The sequence below is a fragment of the Acomys russatus genome, chromosome 32 (assembly GCF_903995435.1).
Source record: "Acomys russatus chromosome 32, mAcoRus1.1, whole genome shotgun sequence".
Lineage (NCBI taxonomy): Eukaryota > Metazoa > Chordata > Mammalia > Rodentia > Muridae > Acomys > Acomys russatus.
Window position 1 is genome coordinate 37889750 of NC_067168.1, and position 15635 is coordinate 37905384.

A 15635-nucleotide genomic window follows, 5' to 3' on the forward strand; every position below is an offset into this window, starting at 1 on the left:
TGGCTTGAAGATCTGGAGGTGGGGGTGGAGAGGGTGTGGTGAGTCCTGAGCCCCAGCTTGCTGACTGTGGCAGAAGGAAATCCTCCAGATGGGGGCAATCCTTCCTTTCCATCATCGATTTCACTTCATTTATCCCTTCTACCCTGACTTCTGCACCTCTGTGACAGGAATATGTTAAAAAAAAAAGTGCCAGCTTGGCTGAGACTTTCTTTGCAAAGGTGATGACCCCCATTTTTCCAGGGTGTTGTTGACACCCTTGACATGGTAGCACTGTTTCCAGCAACCCTGTGAGTTCATCTAGATTTATACTGCCCCCAATCCATAAAGTGACCTACAATACCTTTCCCTGATGGCAGTTCAAATCATTATCCTAAGCCAGAAGCCATGCGTTTTTTAGAAGGAGGGAGTTTAAGTTTCTGCTTTTTAGGAGATACCAAAAAGATATTTCAAATTAAAATATACAATTATGTATATATACAAATCAAAATGTAACTCTTATTTCTCTGTTTACTTTTTTTTTTTTTTTTTAATCCCAATAATAGCAGGCTGGAGTCCTAAATGAATTCTATGCCTACTTGGTATGGAATCATAAACACCACGGAAAACAGCTTGGTCCCTTCCAACCAGCATCCAGGAAAATAGTGGTTATTGGAGCTTTTTGGTAGATAAATAGTATTCTATCCATGACAGTCACAAAGCAAACGTATCTTTCTTTCTGTTTCTCTGCGTATTGATAACTAATTGCATCTCCCTTTACTTCTGAACACTATGGTTTTATTTTCCCCAACTTAGGAGTAATATGTACTCAGAGCCACCTTTACAAGGATCTATATGTCCTGAGCATCTGAGATTAGTGACTTGGGTAAGAGATGGGCTACCACATTGGGATGGCTTCCCTGATTGTATTATAGTTTTGCCAAGAGGTGATGTGGGAGTTTGGGTTAGAGGAATTGGCTTCTTAAAGGCTTGTGTCTCATCCATACCACAGAGTGTGTGAGTTTGGGGTCTGGGTTTCCAGTGAAGAAGTTCAAGGTCATCACTTAAATATTCAAAAATTAAGCAAGTGCTTAAAGTAATGTTTAAGATACGGTGACGGACAGTCGTGATTTTAAAAAGCAGCCTAATAGAGTTATCGTCAATAGCATCAGTTTCTAGTGTTGGGGATGGACACATCATTACGGCCTTCCAGGGAGAAAGCTTCACTGTGCTTAATATTGTCCAGGCAGGGTTGAGAGCATTCAACAAGGTTAAACAGTGACTCCTCCACCTAGCAGTACTTCCTGGGAGAAGAGCACACACAGTCCTGTCTTCCCCGTGCTATTTCTCACCCGTCCACTTGTGTAACGAACACTACAAGAAGAAAACCCAACAACTTTATTCCATGAACAGAAAAGTTGCATACTAACAGTTATACTTCACACGGATTCTGTCACACCGTCTGAAAACACAGTTTATGAATGTAAACCATACCAACCGAAAGAGCTGTCTTTTCTTATAGGTCTCATTGCACATGTGAATGTCTTCCTGGAGCCTACTGGGAATGAAAAACATGATGTTTATGACGTAAGGCCTGAGGGTTTGCCACACCCTATGCGGAATGGGATACACACTCCATTACAGCATGCCTTGCTTGTAAGTCAACCCCACATTACTAGAATCTACCTGTGTGATGTTAAAGTTTGTGTGAATAAATTCATGGTAGCAAGTTAAGTATCAGAGGTCTTTATCCTGTGCTAGATAGAGAGGCAAAGGGAGGAATTGTGGAAACAGAAGAGGACACAGATAGAAATTTAATTAAACATATTTGTTGATATTTCCCTTAAGATAACTGTAAAATTATGTATTAACCCTTCAGATTCAGTATTCAGAACTGATATTCAGAAATATCAGTATTTCAGAACTAAGTGTTCAATATGAAATTTAATTTTTATGAAGGTACATCCAATTTGGACTATCAGGACATGTTCATATAGGCAATGGACATATATGACCAATTATTAAAATGTTGAATATGATCCAACTTGAATGTCTAAGCATTTAAGAGTCAATGACTAGAAGGAGGGAATACGGTAGAGAAATGGTTGGTGAGAGCACTTAGAAATATGTTTCTATGGAACTGAGCTGTCAATACTCAGTGTCTCTGGCACAGGTGTAAAATTCTAACATGCTTCACATCATCACCGAGGTAATCAATTATGGACTCTCAGTTTTCCTAAAAATGGAGAATTGTGCCTCAAACTGTGTGGCTCTCGTATGAACATATTTCATCTTTCTTTTACCTAAAAGAGGTGATCCTCTCGAGATTTCCAACCGCTAACACAGTAACGATTTACCTTTTAGATTAGTTACCGCTGATGTCCAGTTTGAATTTCTGAGCACTAGCATTTAATCAGCTTCCATTTTAATCAGATTTAGAGGGACACCATTACGCTGACACCTGAAATCAAATTAACTGCCACTTTACTTATGAGTCCTGTGTTGCTAAATCAAGTTGCAGGTTTTTTATTAATCTTAAATGTTGTTAGTGCAGTTCATGTTACTTCCTTCATTTGCCTGGAATCCACGTAATTGAATCATGGGAACATTTTACTATGTGTAACGGTTTTAAACCATTTGAAAAGGGTAAGTGTTAAGTTTAAAAGGTTTGCTCTTAACCCCAAGACAATCTATGAACTCCATGAACACTTTCTCTCAAGCACCTCCCTCGCTAAAACTTCAGCCAGCTGGATTAATAAACACGAAAAGTGGTTCAGAGCAAGTTTTCGCATCAGCCCTTTCAGAAAGATGGAGAAATTTTTACAGTTTGAAATTTAAAATCATAATAAACTGGTTTTTTTTTTTTTTTAAAAGCATAGCTAATTAAAGTGATGGGATACAAGAAATGGCTGATGATACTAAATATACTTTCAGTGTCCTGGCCAATAAACTAGGAAAGCTGGCTGTCCACTTGGTCTCTAATCCCATGTCAAGGCTGCCAAGATTACATCGCTGGGAGGGCCAGAAACAGACTTTGAGCAAAAATGCTTAAGCCTTTGTCTAAAGGTAACCGAGAGAACTGCTTCCTCAATTCAAATCCTTTTTAAAGATCTCAAGTAACATATATTTGAATGTATATGCGTGTATACGTAGATACATGTATGTTCTCATACATATATTCAGGTACACACGTATATATGGGATACATATGAACATGAGGATGTATAGGACACACGACAAACCATTCCTTTAAAGACACAAGAAGCACAAATTTTATTTTACCTGTTGTCCAAGAATAGGCTTTCCTGAGAGCAAACTGACTGAAAAATAAGAATAAAAAAAAAAAAAAAAGTACCACATCAGATATGCTGGATTGGCAGAGCTCTCTCAAGTTCTTGTTTGATTTTAAAGCTACTTTCCCTTCCTAGGGGAAAAAAGATTTAGAAATTATGTAAAAAGATCAGATTTTAAAAGGAGAAAAACGGGTTAGCGTCGTCCACAGGGTAACCATTTCTCGGTGGCACAGGGTATTTACCCACCAGGAAGTCTCCCAGGATGAACAGATTAAGTTCCGGATCCAGATCAAGGTCAAAAGAGAAATGTGGGAAACATCTGGAGAGACAGGTGAACGTCGAGTTCTGAGCAGTGGCGCAACATCAGACACCAGCCAAGGGCACAGGTTCAAATCAACACACAATAAACAGATTTGACAGGTTCCACCTAGGGATGGCAGAACTGTGAAACCTAATCCTAAGATCCCCGCCTCAGTGTGATACATCCTCACAGAAGAGGGAGACGCCTACAGGCCTCTCAAGATTGAAGACGTGTCATCAGTTATTAATCTGAGTTAAGGTGAGGGGGCAGGATAGAAGAAAGCATTGTCCGATTAAATCTAATTAGAAATTGCTATCAAGCGTCTTTTGTCTAGTTATTTAGTTTTTTTTTTCCACAGAGAAAGTCAATAGCTTTGTTTTACTACCGTTACTGACCCACCTCTAGGGAAGACAAAATACTAACATCTTTACCTGATAAGAAAAAGGTGGATCAGGTTAAACTTAAAGAAAGAAAAAGAGAAGTCTATGCAAAGCAGAGATGTGCTTATGTTAACAGCACACTGTGCCTGGGAAATAATACAGAGGAACTATGTCCAGGGTATCTGTCTGTCTGTCTATTATGTACCATCTTCTGTGTGTGTGTGTGTGTGTGTGTGTGTGTGTGTGTGTGTGTGTGTATTTCAAAATGAATAGGCGACCTATAAAAGGGATAAATAGGGACCAAGCAGGTCCACTTTACTACAGAGATAATAATGACTCTGACACTTCTTTGTGCATGTGTGCACATGTCTGTGTATGTCTGTGCACATATGTGTGTATGTGCGTGGAAACAAGAGGACAAGTTCAAGTGCTGTTCCTCAGATGCTGTCTCATGTTTTATTCATTTGGTTGGTGGTTTAAAAACTATTTTGCATTCGTGTGTGTGTGTGTGTGTGTGTGTGTGTGTGTGTGTGTGTGTGTGTGTGTGTGCACGGGCATGCATATGTGCATGTGTGTGTGTGAATGCACGTGCATGCATGCATGCCAAGGTATACACGTGAAGGTCAGGAGACAACTTGCAGCAGTCAGTTGTTTCCTTTCTCCAGCTGGATATTTGGGCCTTGAACTCAGGCTGTCAGACTTGCTGACAAGCGCCTTTCCCTGATGAGCCATCTCGCAGACCCTTACCTTGCTCTTTTGGAAACAGAGTCTCTCACTGACCTAGAACTCACCAAGAAGTGTGGGTTAGTTGGCCAGAAACTCTAGGATCCACCTGTTTCTGCTTCTCTAGTGGAATTATAAGTATGGGACATGCCTTAGCATTTCTTGGCTGTGTCGAGGATCAAACTCATGTCCCTATGCTTTGCTCTGCCAACTGAGCCATCTCCACAGCCCCTGCAAGCAATTAATTCTTTGAATTAAATGTGCAGTTCATGAAGCCAGCACTGAGAGAAGCAAAGCAGATAGTTTTCCACTTTCTTTCTGATTTACTTCTTTCCACCAAGTCAAAGGCAGTTTAGACACAGGTTCTCCTCAGTGTCTGGGAAAAAGTCAGTGGGCCTTGTAATGCTGCCACGGGCCCTGGAATTGGAGAATCAACCTATTTGAGGAAGTTGGTTTTCAGACTTTTTAACTACAAACCATTGGGGCGGGGGGCATAGGGAGAGATTAAACAACCTCAAGTCTTTGAATGAAAAAACAAGACACCAACAAATCAGATGCCTATCGCCCAAGTCATCCTTCAAGGGTACACCTCTGAGTGTTTAAAAGAGCCTCCAAAGTGTCTCCCCTGGAGCTGTTCCCCACACTCTCATAAGTGAGACAGCTATGGGCTGTGATTCAGTAGCTCGTGGAAATAAACTTCAGAAATGGGAGTATTAATAACTTGCACATTTAATGGCAGAGAAAGATAAAAGTGTCACAGTAATTAAGTACAGCGTTTAAAGCTGTCACTTATGTGCATACCCAGATATAAAAGCTCCTTTTTTTTTTTCCAAAAGAGAAAATGATTTTCCTTAATGGATTAGAATTCTCCCCCACATCCCACCTCCACTGTGCTCACAGCCAGTGGCCTCTCAGAAGCTTGCAGAGGGCAGACCCCACACATGCTGGAGGGGCTAGCAGGAACTCTCTTAACACATAGATGTTTTCAGCAAAATTTCTCCCAGGAAAGACTGGCCCTTCTCGAATAGGCTGCCTTGGTAACCAGTCTTCCCAAGGTTGTAACATCAGGTGGAAGGAACCAGAGGATGAGATTAAATTCTCACCGAAGAAATAATATTTCTTCCATATATTACTGATAGTAGAGACATACTGGCTATTATTTGAGAGCTAAGTTTGTCTGTACACTTACGACTGTTAGAGTCCCAGATAGCAATCTTATCTCAAAGTACCAAACTTTGGAAGCCATGTTTGAAATTGCTTCTAGCATATCACCAAGGCAACGTGCCTATTTTATTCACGTGGCTGCGTATATAAAAACACACACACACACACAGGCACACATGCACACTGTTAATCAACACTCACACTCTCATCTGAGACACCAAGATGATTCCTCAAAACACTCAAGAATATTTCTAATTTTAAAGTAAGCTTGAGTTTTGCTAAAGGGGAAATAACGTCTGAGCTCTTTGTTGTTAGCTCAGGTAGGAAACTATACTTACTTGATACTTGAATAGCTCCTGCTTAAATAATATCTGCTGAGCAAAATTGGTTTTGTTCATTTTGTTTTTGTTTTTTTTTAATCATGAGAAAATAACATCAAAGAATAGTTAGAATAAAGAGTAGGCCTCTAAAATACAGGGCCCTTATGTTGGATCCTTTGTATTGGTTTGATAGTTCAGTTGATGTAAAGTTTGAGTTGTGATAATAATCTATAAGCTAGGGAGCTGCAGATGCATCGGTTGAGTGTCACATGAAGTGGGCTGTCCATGAGCGGTGAGGAAGATATGTCCACATGCAAATGTGTTTGTCTGGCCATGCTATACATGCCTGAATTTTGAGTTGATAGATGCCGTGGTAGCATCTGGTTAACACAGAGTCACCTCAACCCTAACACTCACAACCTTCCCACGTCATCCCTAGGTTGGTCTACGTGTCCAGCCAGAGGGAAATGGTCACCTCCGAGATGACATCATAACAGACTTGCTTGCATTTCCCTCATGGGTCATCACACTCTCCTGGGGGAGGTGTGTTACCATTTCTTCAGCTTCCAGGGAAGCTCATCTTCGAGACAATTGCAGACTACAGCCTGGTCCCAGTGACAAGGGTGGCCTGCCAGTCACCATGTGAGTGGATCTGGAATCAGCTAACAGTCTGTCAGCTAAACCTTCAGGAGCTGGGCCCAGCTAAGAGCTGACTGGAGTCCACTGTTACAGACTAGAAGCTATCACCGCCACCAAGCTACGCCAGATGCCTAGCTCCATAGAGACAGCGAGGCCATGAAGTAGATTTTGTTTGCTTTCTGCTGCTAAATTTGGGGATAATTCATCTCAGGTAACCACAGAGTGCCAGAGACAAATGTTGGAGCGAAGCACAGTAGACAGGAGTTTTCCTCTCTTAGGCTTGTAGGGATTGTGAGAACTCATAGGAAGGCATTAAACAACCAGAGAGATTTCCCCTTAGAAACACAAGCAACATCATTTTACTAATGATATGAAGGGCGTCACTCAATTGTGGAGCCTCCTCTGTGAGTGTGTTTTGACCAAAAGGTACTCATTTTTACGACTTTGCCCTGTAGTATCAGGCAGCATGCAATGTTAGAAGCAGGCTGCCAAGTTATATGGGCCAGGAGTTAGCAGGACTGGCAATGTCTTGGCACCTAAGCTCTGCCTCTGCCTTACTTGGATCTGCTTTTTGTTTGAAAATGAATAATGGGAAAATGGGGGCGGGGGAGGAATGGGAGGATACAAGGGATGGGATAAACATTGAGATGTAACAAGAATAAATTAATAAAAAATAAAATAAAATAAAGAAAAAAAGAAAAAAAAAAAAAGAAAGAAAATGTATTATCCATTCCTGTGGCCAGTGAAGCTTAACATGGCAAGAAGTAGCTGTATTTCCCCTGGACCCTCTGTGTGCAGTGAAGGAAAGCCATGCAGGCCCCTTGTCCATGTGGCCATCTTCCTGGGGAGTCAAGAATCAGTGGGTCCATTCTTTTCTCTAGACAGGTAGCTGAGACAGTATCTCCTAGGACCTAGCTGTCACACTGGGGTGCGATTTCACAAAGGCAATAACAAAACAAGATTGTCCACGCCCTGCTGTGTTGTGATGGGCACATGCTTTCTCAATACATGGACACACTCCTTCAAACTCTTGCCTTGTCAGAACCAGAGTGGGAGGGAAAATTGTTCGTGTATAGGTAAGTGCATGCATGAAAGAGGATGGGGATCAAAGAACACGTGACAAATGAGCATCCTGGAGAAGCTCTCTCTGAAGGTCCTCAAGAGGTGAATGAGCTACCTGCCAGCCCACTCCACATGCACTCTTGCCCTCTCCTGACAAGGACAAAACTTGTAGTCATTGTCTTCTCTCTTAATTAATCAGTTCTGAGTGGTCCATGCACATGTTCCAGACTTGCACCCACACCCCCAGCTACAACAGCCCCCATTTTCCTCTCCCGCACTCTCCTCATCTAAGAACTCAGGACCACAGTATTCAATTATTAAGCTTCTATTTCAGTATTTTCAAGGAAAGTGAGGTAGGGAGGTTATAAGCGTGAAACCAAAATAGGTAGCTGTTGCCTCTTCTGCAGCTGCAAACTATTGAATTAGCACAAGTGTGGGGGGTGGGGTGGGGGGGAGCATGCTGACACACGTCCTGGCTTGAAGTCGCCTTCCCAAAACTGAGGAACGTAGAGACCACGTGTCCAGTTGGTTTGGTGTGTCCCCGAGTCACAAGCCACTGAACTAGACATTAGACTTGACTGAGGATGCTGAAGTGCTTACCACACAGGACCACACTGAAGCCTCCTTTAGTGCTGCAGGGATAAACTTCCAAGGACTTCATAGAATATAAGGCTATGGCAATTTCTTAGAGTTTTAACTAATTTGCATTGAAATCTAGCTTTTAAGTTTAACATTTTAATTTTTATCTAATTTAATTGCATTTGGTTTTGAGCATAATGGATAAAAATAGTATTAAAAAAAAAAAACAACCTCATGTTCTTTAGTTTTTAACAATAACAACAAAAGAAGTTGTTTAGTGATTATTCTCTTGATAAGTTGCTCATAAATTTGATTTTATCTAAAATCAAGAGGGGGAATGGATATCACATCTAGCTTTTGCATAATGAAGGGTTCATATTTGCTAAAATTCAGAAGATACTCTGTGTATATATATGTATGTGTGTGTGTGTGTGTATGTGTGTGTGTGTGTATATATATATATATGTGTGTGTGTGTGTGTATGTGTATATATATATATATGTGTGTGTGTGTGTGTGTGTGTGTGTGTGTGTGTGTGAGCTAACACATACTTCTTTAAAATTCATCTGGGTTCTGTTGATTTTGAAGTAAAAAAAATCCTTTTGTTTGCATGTGTGCACATGTATATGTGTGTGCATCTGTAGAAGCATGTGTGTGGTATATGCACATGTGTGTGCCTGGGTGCATGTGCGGAGACCAGAGGCCCACATCGGTACCTCCTTCTATTGCTCTGCACTTTGTAAGTATTCAGAGTCTCTCAATGAGCCAGGAGCTCACAAATTTACCAGACGGTTTGCCCAGTGAGCTCCCAGGATCCACCTGTCTCTGCTCCCCTAGTCCTTGTGTTCCGGAAGCCCACCCCCACGCCTGCTTTTTGCAAGGGTGCTGGAGATCTAAGCTTCTCATGTTTGCACAGGAGGCCCTTCACTCACTGAGCCATCTCCCAGGCTCACTGGTAGGTTATCTGCTATCTCGTATGGAGGTAAAGGAACTGACAGCCCTTTCTGATTGTCCATCTCTGTACTGATCTAAGCCACATCTTCCTCTCTCATTGGTCATGCCCTGGGGGCACACACAGACTCTTGGGCCTGTTTGCACCACATCCCTGAACCAGGTTCTCTCCCCGGTAACATTGGTGTTTCCTTCTTTGTAACTCACTCCTTGGTCCCAGCCTCTGTACTCCCTGGCAGCTCTGTGTGAGGAATGAGGGGGCCTTTCTGCTGATGGAAGGACCGTACTCAAGAGGCAATTAAAACAACTACTCACATCGTGTGCAAATATTCTCTCCCTCACTCTCTGATACTCCTCTTCTCTCTCTTCAATTGATTTACTTCGTCTGTCATCTCTAAATGGATGCATTCTGTTTTGCTGAACAGAGAAAAGAAATCAGGAGGGTTACCCATGTTGAGCTGTTAAGCAACTGTCAGCTGAGAATAATAAATGCTCAGTTCCATTACTGGAGCCTGACAAGCCCCACCCCCTCTGCTCCCTGAGGAGGCTAGGCTGGGACACATGGACTTCTGTGTATCTCTGTGTGCTTATGTATATGTATCGTGTGCATGCTTGTGTGTGTGTGTGTATGCATGCTTGTGTGTATGTGTCTGTGTGTGTTTGTGTATATGTTTGTGTGTGCATGCATATGTGTGTACATGCATGTGTATGTGTATGCATGCTTGTGTGTATGTGTCTGTGTGTGTTTGTGTATATGTTTGTGTGTGCATGCATATGTGTGTACATGCATGTGTGTGTATGCATGCTTGTATATCTCTCACCTCTCTCTGTGTGTTTATGTATGTATGCATGCATGCATGCATGTATCTCTCTCTGTCTCTGTTTCTCTCTCTGTCTCTCTCTGTGTGTGTGTATGTGTATGTGTGTGTGTGTGTGTGTGTGTGTACCTGTGTGTGACATGCTGACATAAGAAGGCGGTGTTACTCTTGGTTTTACCCTCTATGGAAGAAAGTAGGATGACTATGTCAAAACGAACAGGCTCGCATATGGCTCAGGAACTGGTCCAGAGTTGGGAGGGGCAGGAATAGCCTTAGCCTTTTCACCTTTGCTGAGTGTGTCTGACCCCAACAGGAGGCCAACTCTGGACAGAAATAGTGGGAAAGTGAGTTCAGGGGGCCTGAGGGATGAAGCGGCTGTGAATATTTGGGATCTCAAGAAGGAACAAGAAAGTAGAGAAAGTGGGAGTCTGAAAGAAACCTGCGGAGGGTCTCTGGCTCCTCAGCCATTTTTGTCTGCTCAGGGGCTGACCCTGTGAGTTGCAGAGGGAACAGAAACTCAGCCTAGAGAACCTGTCTGTTGGTCAGTGCTGAGAAAGCTCAAGTAACCATCCAAAGAAGCCAGCATGAGAACTAATGGTCTCCATCCCCTCCTGGGGCCCACGCCCTGCCTCTCAGCTGCTTCCTGCCTACCTTTCGCCATTCTGAACAGTATACTCTCTGCACTATGCGCACTCATCCGCACATTCACAGACACCCGTGGAGTACACTACACAGGCATATTTGGTAGTCAACAAGAGACCTGGTGCAACCCAGGCCAGAGGCAGCATTGGTGGGAGACAAAGAGGTTCAGATGGAGACTAGGCTCTTTAAAAAGAACAGTTCACATTCAGAGATGCACAGGCTGGCTCAGGGTGACTCAGTTTGAGTAATTAACATGAGACCTTGAGTAAGAGGCATATCGTCTTACCTTTACAAATTCTAAAGAAAAGACATGTTTCAAAAATATCTATTTTGATTGTCAGACACCAAGCACAATTGTCACGGCATTCTCCTGATTTTCTGATGTTCTTATTGTCGTTAAATGTTTTTTTTGGGGGGGCGGGGCCGGGGGTGGGGATGAGGTTGCCATTTACTTGGTTTTCTTGCTTGTGACCTCCCTCCCTCCTACCCACACAGAGAAGAGATTTGGTAAGACATCTTTACCTTTGGTCAAGGACTATAATTAACACTGTTCTAGAACAACAGTGTTTCGTCACAGGCAAAATACACAGGGATCCGGTTCTGCTATACTTCATGCAAACGAGCAAACACATTACATAGACCATAAAACAGGGGAAGAAGGCTGGGAGACTAGAACAGAAACTCGATGCTTTTCTGTGAAGACTTATTTTTAGGGTAGTTGCAAAATCCTCCTGTCCTCACCATAACAAGGTATGTTCTTTACAGCTACACCGGTTGGCTCATCGGTCCTCATTGATAATCCAGCTCAAATTGGGCACAACGGAAGGAAGGACAGAGCTGTAGGGAGTGGAGCGACTGGCAGAGTTACACAGACATCTGGAAATGCGGCTGACAAGCTTACCCCCACAGCTCGGAGCTTGCGGCATCCCCCAGCCCCCACCCCCACCACAACATGCAGCAAAGACTGCGCCAAGCACCACCCATGCAGCCCAACACAGAGCCATTGCTAAGCAACTGGAGCATCGCCATGTGGCCACCCACTGAAAGCTGGAAGGGGAGGCAACAGAGGAGGCCAAGGGGTTGGAGAGAGGGCAGCAGCGGGTTGTCAGAGGCAGAGGGGCGGGGCTGGGAGGCAGGAGGGGACAACAGAGGGACAACAAGAACATCAGTCAGCCCACTTCAAGAACAACAATGTCAGCCACTCTCAAACTGGAGAACCAACCTGATTGTCTTCTTTATCAATACTAGAGTTATCTCGCTTCAAGATAAACCGCTTCTGGGATTCTTCACTTTTTTCATCTTTTAAATGTTCACAAAACCTTTGCTCTGGTCTGCCAGCAAAGTAAAACATATCAATAAAGAAGAATTTTTTCCCCATCTGAATAAACTTAGTTCGTAGTGTGCTTTCCCTCCCCACAGTGACATTTAACTTAAAGGAGAAAAAGAGAAAGAGAGAAAGAGAGAAAGAGAAAGGCTTACTCTTGCTTGTGAACTTAGAATTGCTGGCAATATGTAGGTAGGTCATAATATGTCACTTTACACGTAGGTTACAATACCTTTTGGTATTTACAAGTCAGAATCTGGTTTGTTACATACTGATCCCCAGGGATGAACTTATAGAAACATTTAAAGTCCCCAACACATGCAATGCTGTGATGTTTTTCTTGGTTGTTTTGACCTTTGGTGACTCCTGAGCACACACTTTCCCCAATTCATATTCTTAAGCAAACATGAAGTTATTGTTCCTGCTCATATCTTCTGGTACTGATGCTAGAACCTATGGGCTCATGCCTACTGACAAAGGCTAGAACTCCGAGCTGCACTCCCAGCCCCCTTTCTCCTCTTAGTTTGGAGACTCAGTCTCACTATGTTGCAGAGAGTACAGAGTGGACCTTAACTCACTTGGTAGCTCAAGCTTGTCTTGAGCCAATGGCCTCCTGCCTCAGTCTCCTAAGTGGGTGGAACTACAGGTACATACTACAAGGCCCAGCTAAGTGGACATGCTTAAAACATAGACCCCACCTTCTCACATGCACCCGGTGACCACCTCTTAGCACATGCTAAATCCTCTGAGTCTATGGTGAGAGCCTTGTTTAAAAATGAATTCTGCTTTCCCCCAATACAGATGCTCTGGAATTTGGATCTTTTAGCTCCTGAACTTCTAGACTTTATCTTCTGCATCTGTTCCTTGATTAAGAAAGTGGAAGACATTTAGTTTAAAAGAATGCATTAGCTGACCGGTGTGCAGGGAAGGCTCTAAGTAGTTGAATACTATACAAAGTGGCTGCTCAATTTTGCCAAATCGTTGTGGGTTAGTTTCCCACGATTGGCACTGCACAGATCCTGGAACTCAGTGAATGAGTGGACACTTGGGTTCCTCACCCAGGACACGCTGAGGTGTTTGTGTCTGGGTTCAGAACAGTGCCTCATGACTTCCAGAGCTCCTGCTGGGTTCCTGGTCTCATAGGCAGAGGAAACCACTCTGTAGTGCTTGTGTTCTAAAACAGGTGGCCAGCAGTTAAGACAATGTTTTCTCATAAACAGCACTTTGGGGACAAACGGTGTGGCTTAAGTGTCTGTCTAATTCAAGTCAAAGTGAGAAGTCATTTCTTCTCAGCACCTGCCCATAAGTTAGGACAGTGGTAATGAGCAGACAAGAGGAGAAAAGCTGGGGTGGTGCCAGCTATACTGTACGCACATTCTATAAATAATGACATCCTCTGGCCCCGTCCTGTTGGTGCAAGCAGGGTGTAGAAGGAGGTTATTATTTTGTAAGATGAGGAAAGCATCCTTCAGTGATTATTTTGCTCATGAAACCATAGTTATCAAACATCCTGGTTATACCTTCCCCCCATGAGACATGGTGATTGAGTCCCTCTGATTACACAGTGGGCTGTAGAGTTCACCCTTCCACTTAAAGAACCAAGAGGCCTCATCGCATCATCTTGGTGGTCAATGTAAACATTTTCCACCACACTTAATATATTAAAACTGAACCGGAAGTGGAAATGGTCCATTCAGAATGAGCAAGTTTGATAGAGGTTAGTCCCCATACCCCTGAGCTCCTTGCTGTGCAATGGAGCTTTAGGTAGTCACATTCACTCACAGTCTAGGGTAAATGACATCTCTGCCAAACAGCTCAGAATCGTGGCATTTCCAATACTTCTTTGGCTGTTACTGCTTTTTTTTTTCCCCATAGCAACTGAGATGAGGATGTCAACTTAAATAAAGATGTTGATTACGTCAATGTTAATTACATCATATCAATGTTAATTAGTCTCTTCTGATATCCTCCGGCACTAGTCTGTTAAGCCCTAATAAATTAAATACTTTGCCTAAATTTACAGATACCCTTTTTGTATTTGTTTTTTGGCAGTCTGCAAATATTCACACACAAATGAGAGCTTCCGAGAACAGGGACATTTTGAGGCATGAGCCCAAGGAAAGTTTGTTTAGTCTAATTTCTTCTCTTAAAATAAAATGTATTTGAATGGTAATTTAGAACGCTGGCTGACAGGTAGGCTTATGTGGGCTGGACACGGTTTCATTATAAGCCTTAATGCCCACATCCAAACCTGGTGCCAGCCAAACACTCAGCTGAATGAATGAATCAATCAGTGTGTGGATGAGTTACAATTTAGCCTCCCTGTGTACGGATCACTATGGCTCAGGGACTGGTCATTGAGTCGCTCAGTCAGATATGAGGTCATAATTTCTGTAATTATCTAACAAGACATCAGAGAGTTTGGTTGGTTGGAACATAAATTCAAATAGAAAACAGAATGATCATTAAACATCAAATCTATGTTTATGAATTATGATAATCTGTTACAAGTCTGAGAGTTCCTCAAGTAGGAAAGGAATCTCAATCCTCATCTTAGTGTAAAGTATGATAAAGTTCTACTTCAATGGTTCTTTTGGGATCCCATTTCTTTATAGTGTTCTATAGTACCATATATCACACACACACAGACACACACACACACACACACACACACACACACACACACACATATATATATACACACACACACACACACACACACATATATATGCTTGTATGCATGTGTGAAAAAGTACTTTGATAGCATGACTTAATCAGAGGTCTGTTGTTATTCATAACATAATTATCAAGCATATTTAACACTCTGATATAGACTATATAAAATACAGTCTCAGTGACTGATTTGCAAGTATCTTCCTTAATTATATTTTCAAAAATTAGAAAATACATTCGTTTATTTAGGTTTCTTGAAAAAGATTTTGAGTGCTCATAAAGTGACTTTGAGGTTTGTTTACAGACCATCAAGCAAATGCAACATGATTTTTTTCTAGGCAGGTTTGATGGACTACTAGTCATGGCTTTAGAGCTAGCAAAAGTATAAATTGAAGTACTGTAGTCATTGCATTAAAAACAAGTGACAATGGGCCATTGTGTCACAGATATTAAAAATCACTTCTACAACTAATTGAACAGCATACTACTATTATTTCTGAGCCGTAAGATGAGTGACACTAGGGTAATTCATTTAGGGATGGTATTTCAAATGGTAATAAATTACTTTTAATCTGTGAATTCATGGATGCAATTCAATAGCGATTCCCAAGGCTACAACAAGCCAGGTACTTATGACATGATGGTAAGTGGACCTTGCTATGTACACATGGACATGCATCAGACCAGCCTCGCTTGCCCTTTCTTTTCTTTCTTCTTTGGATTTTGCTCCATGAGGTATCCTGTCTAGCTTTCTGCATACCATCACCAAAACATGTAGGAAACCAAACCG

At 42.3% G+C, this 15635-nt stretch overlaps 1 protein-coding gene across 9 annotated transcripts in view; it reads right to left on the minus strand.

Moving 5' to 3' along the window:
• Arpp21 (cAMP regulated phosphoprotein 21) overlaps positions 1-15635 on the minus strand; it is a 167630-nt gene that overhangs the window by 78479 nt on the left and 73516 nt on the right. For 3 of the 9 annotated variants that reach the window (XM_051140787.1, XM_051140786.1, XM_051140785.1), the window contains exons 10-13: positions 12071-12179; positions 9704-9805; positions 3259-3296; positions 1475-1534 (exon numbers count right to left, since the gene is read on the minus strand). In XM_051140787.1, the coding sequence (XP_050996744.1) occupies positions 1475-1534; positions 3259-3296; positions 9704-9805; positions 12071-12179 (309 nt within the window). Of the gene's footprint in view, positions 1-1474; positions 1535-3258; positions 3297-9703; positions 9806-11589; positions 11686-12070; positions 12180-15635 lie in introns of those variants that run through there. The other 6 variants (XM_051140788.1, XR_007830109.1, XM_051140791.1 and 3 more) reach the window with 6 other exon arrangements.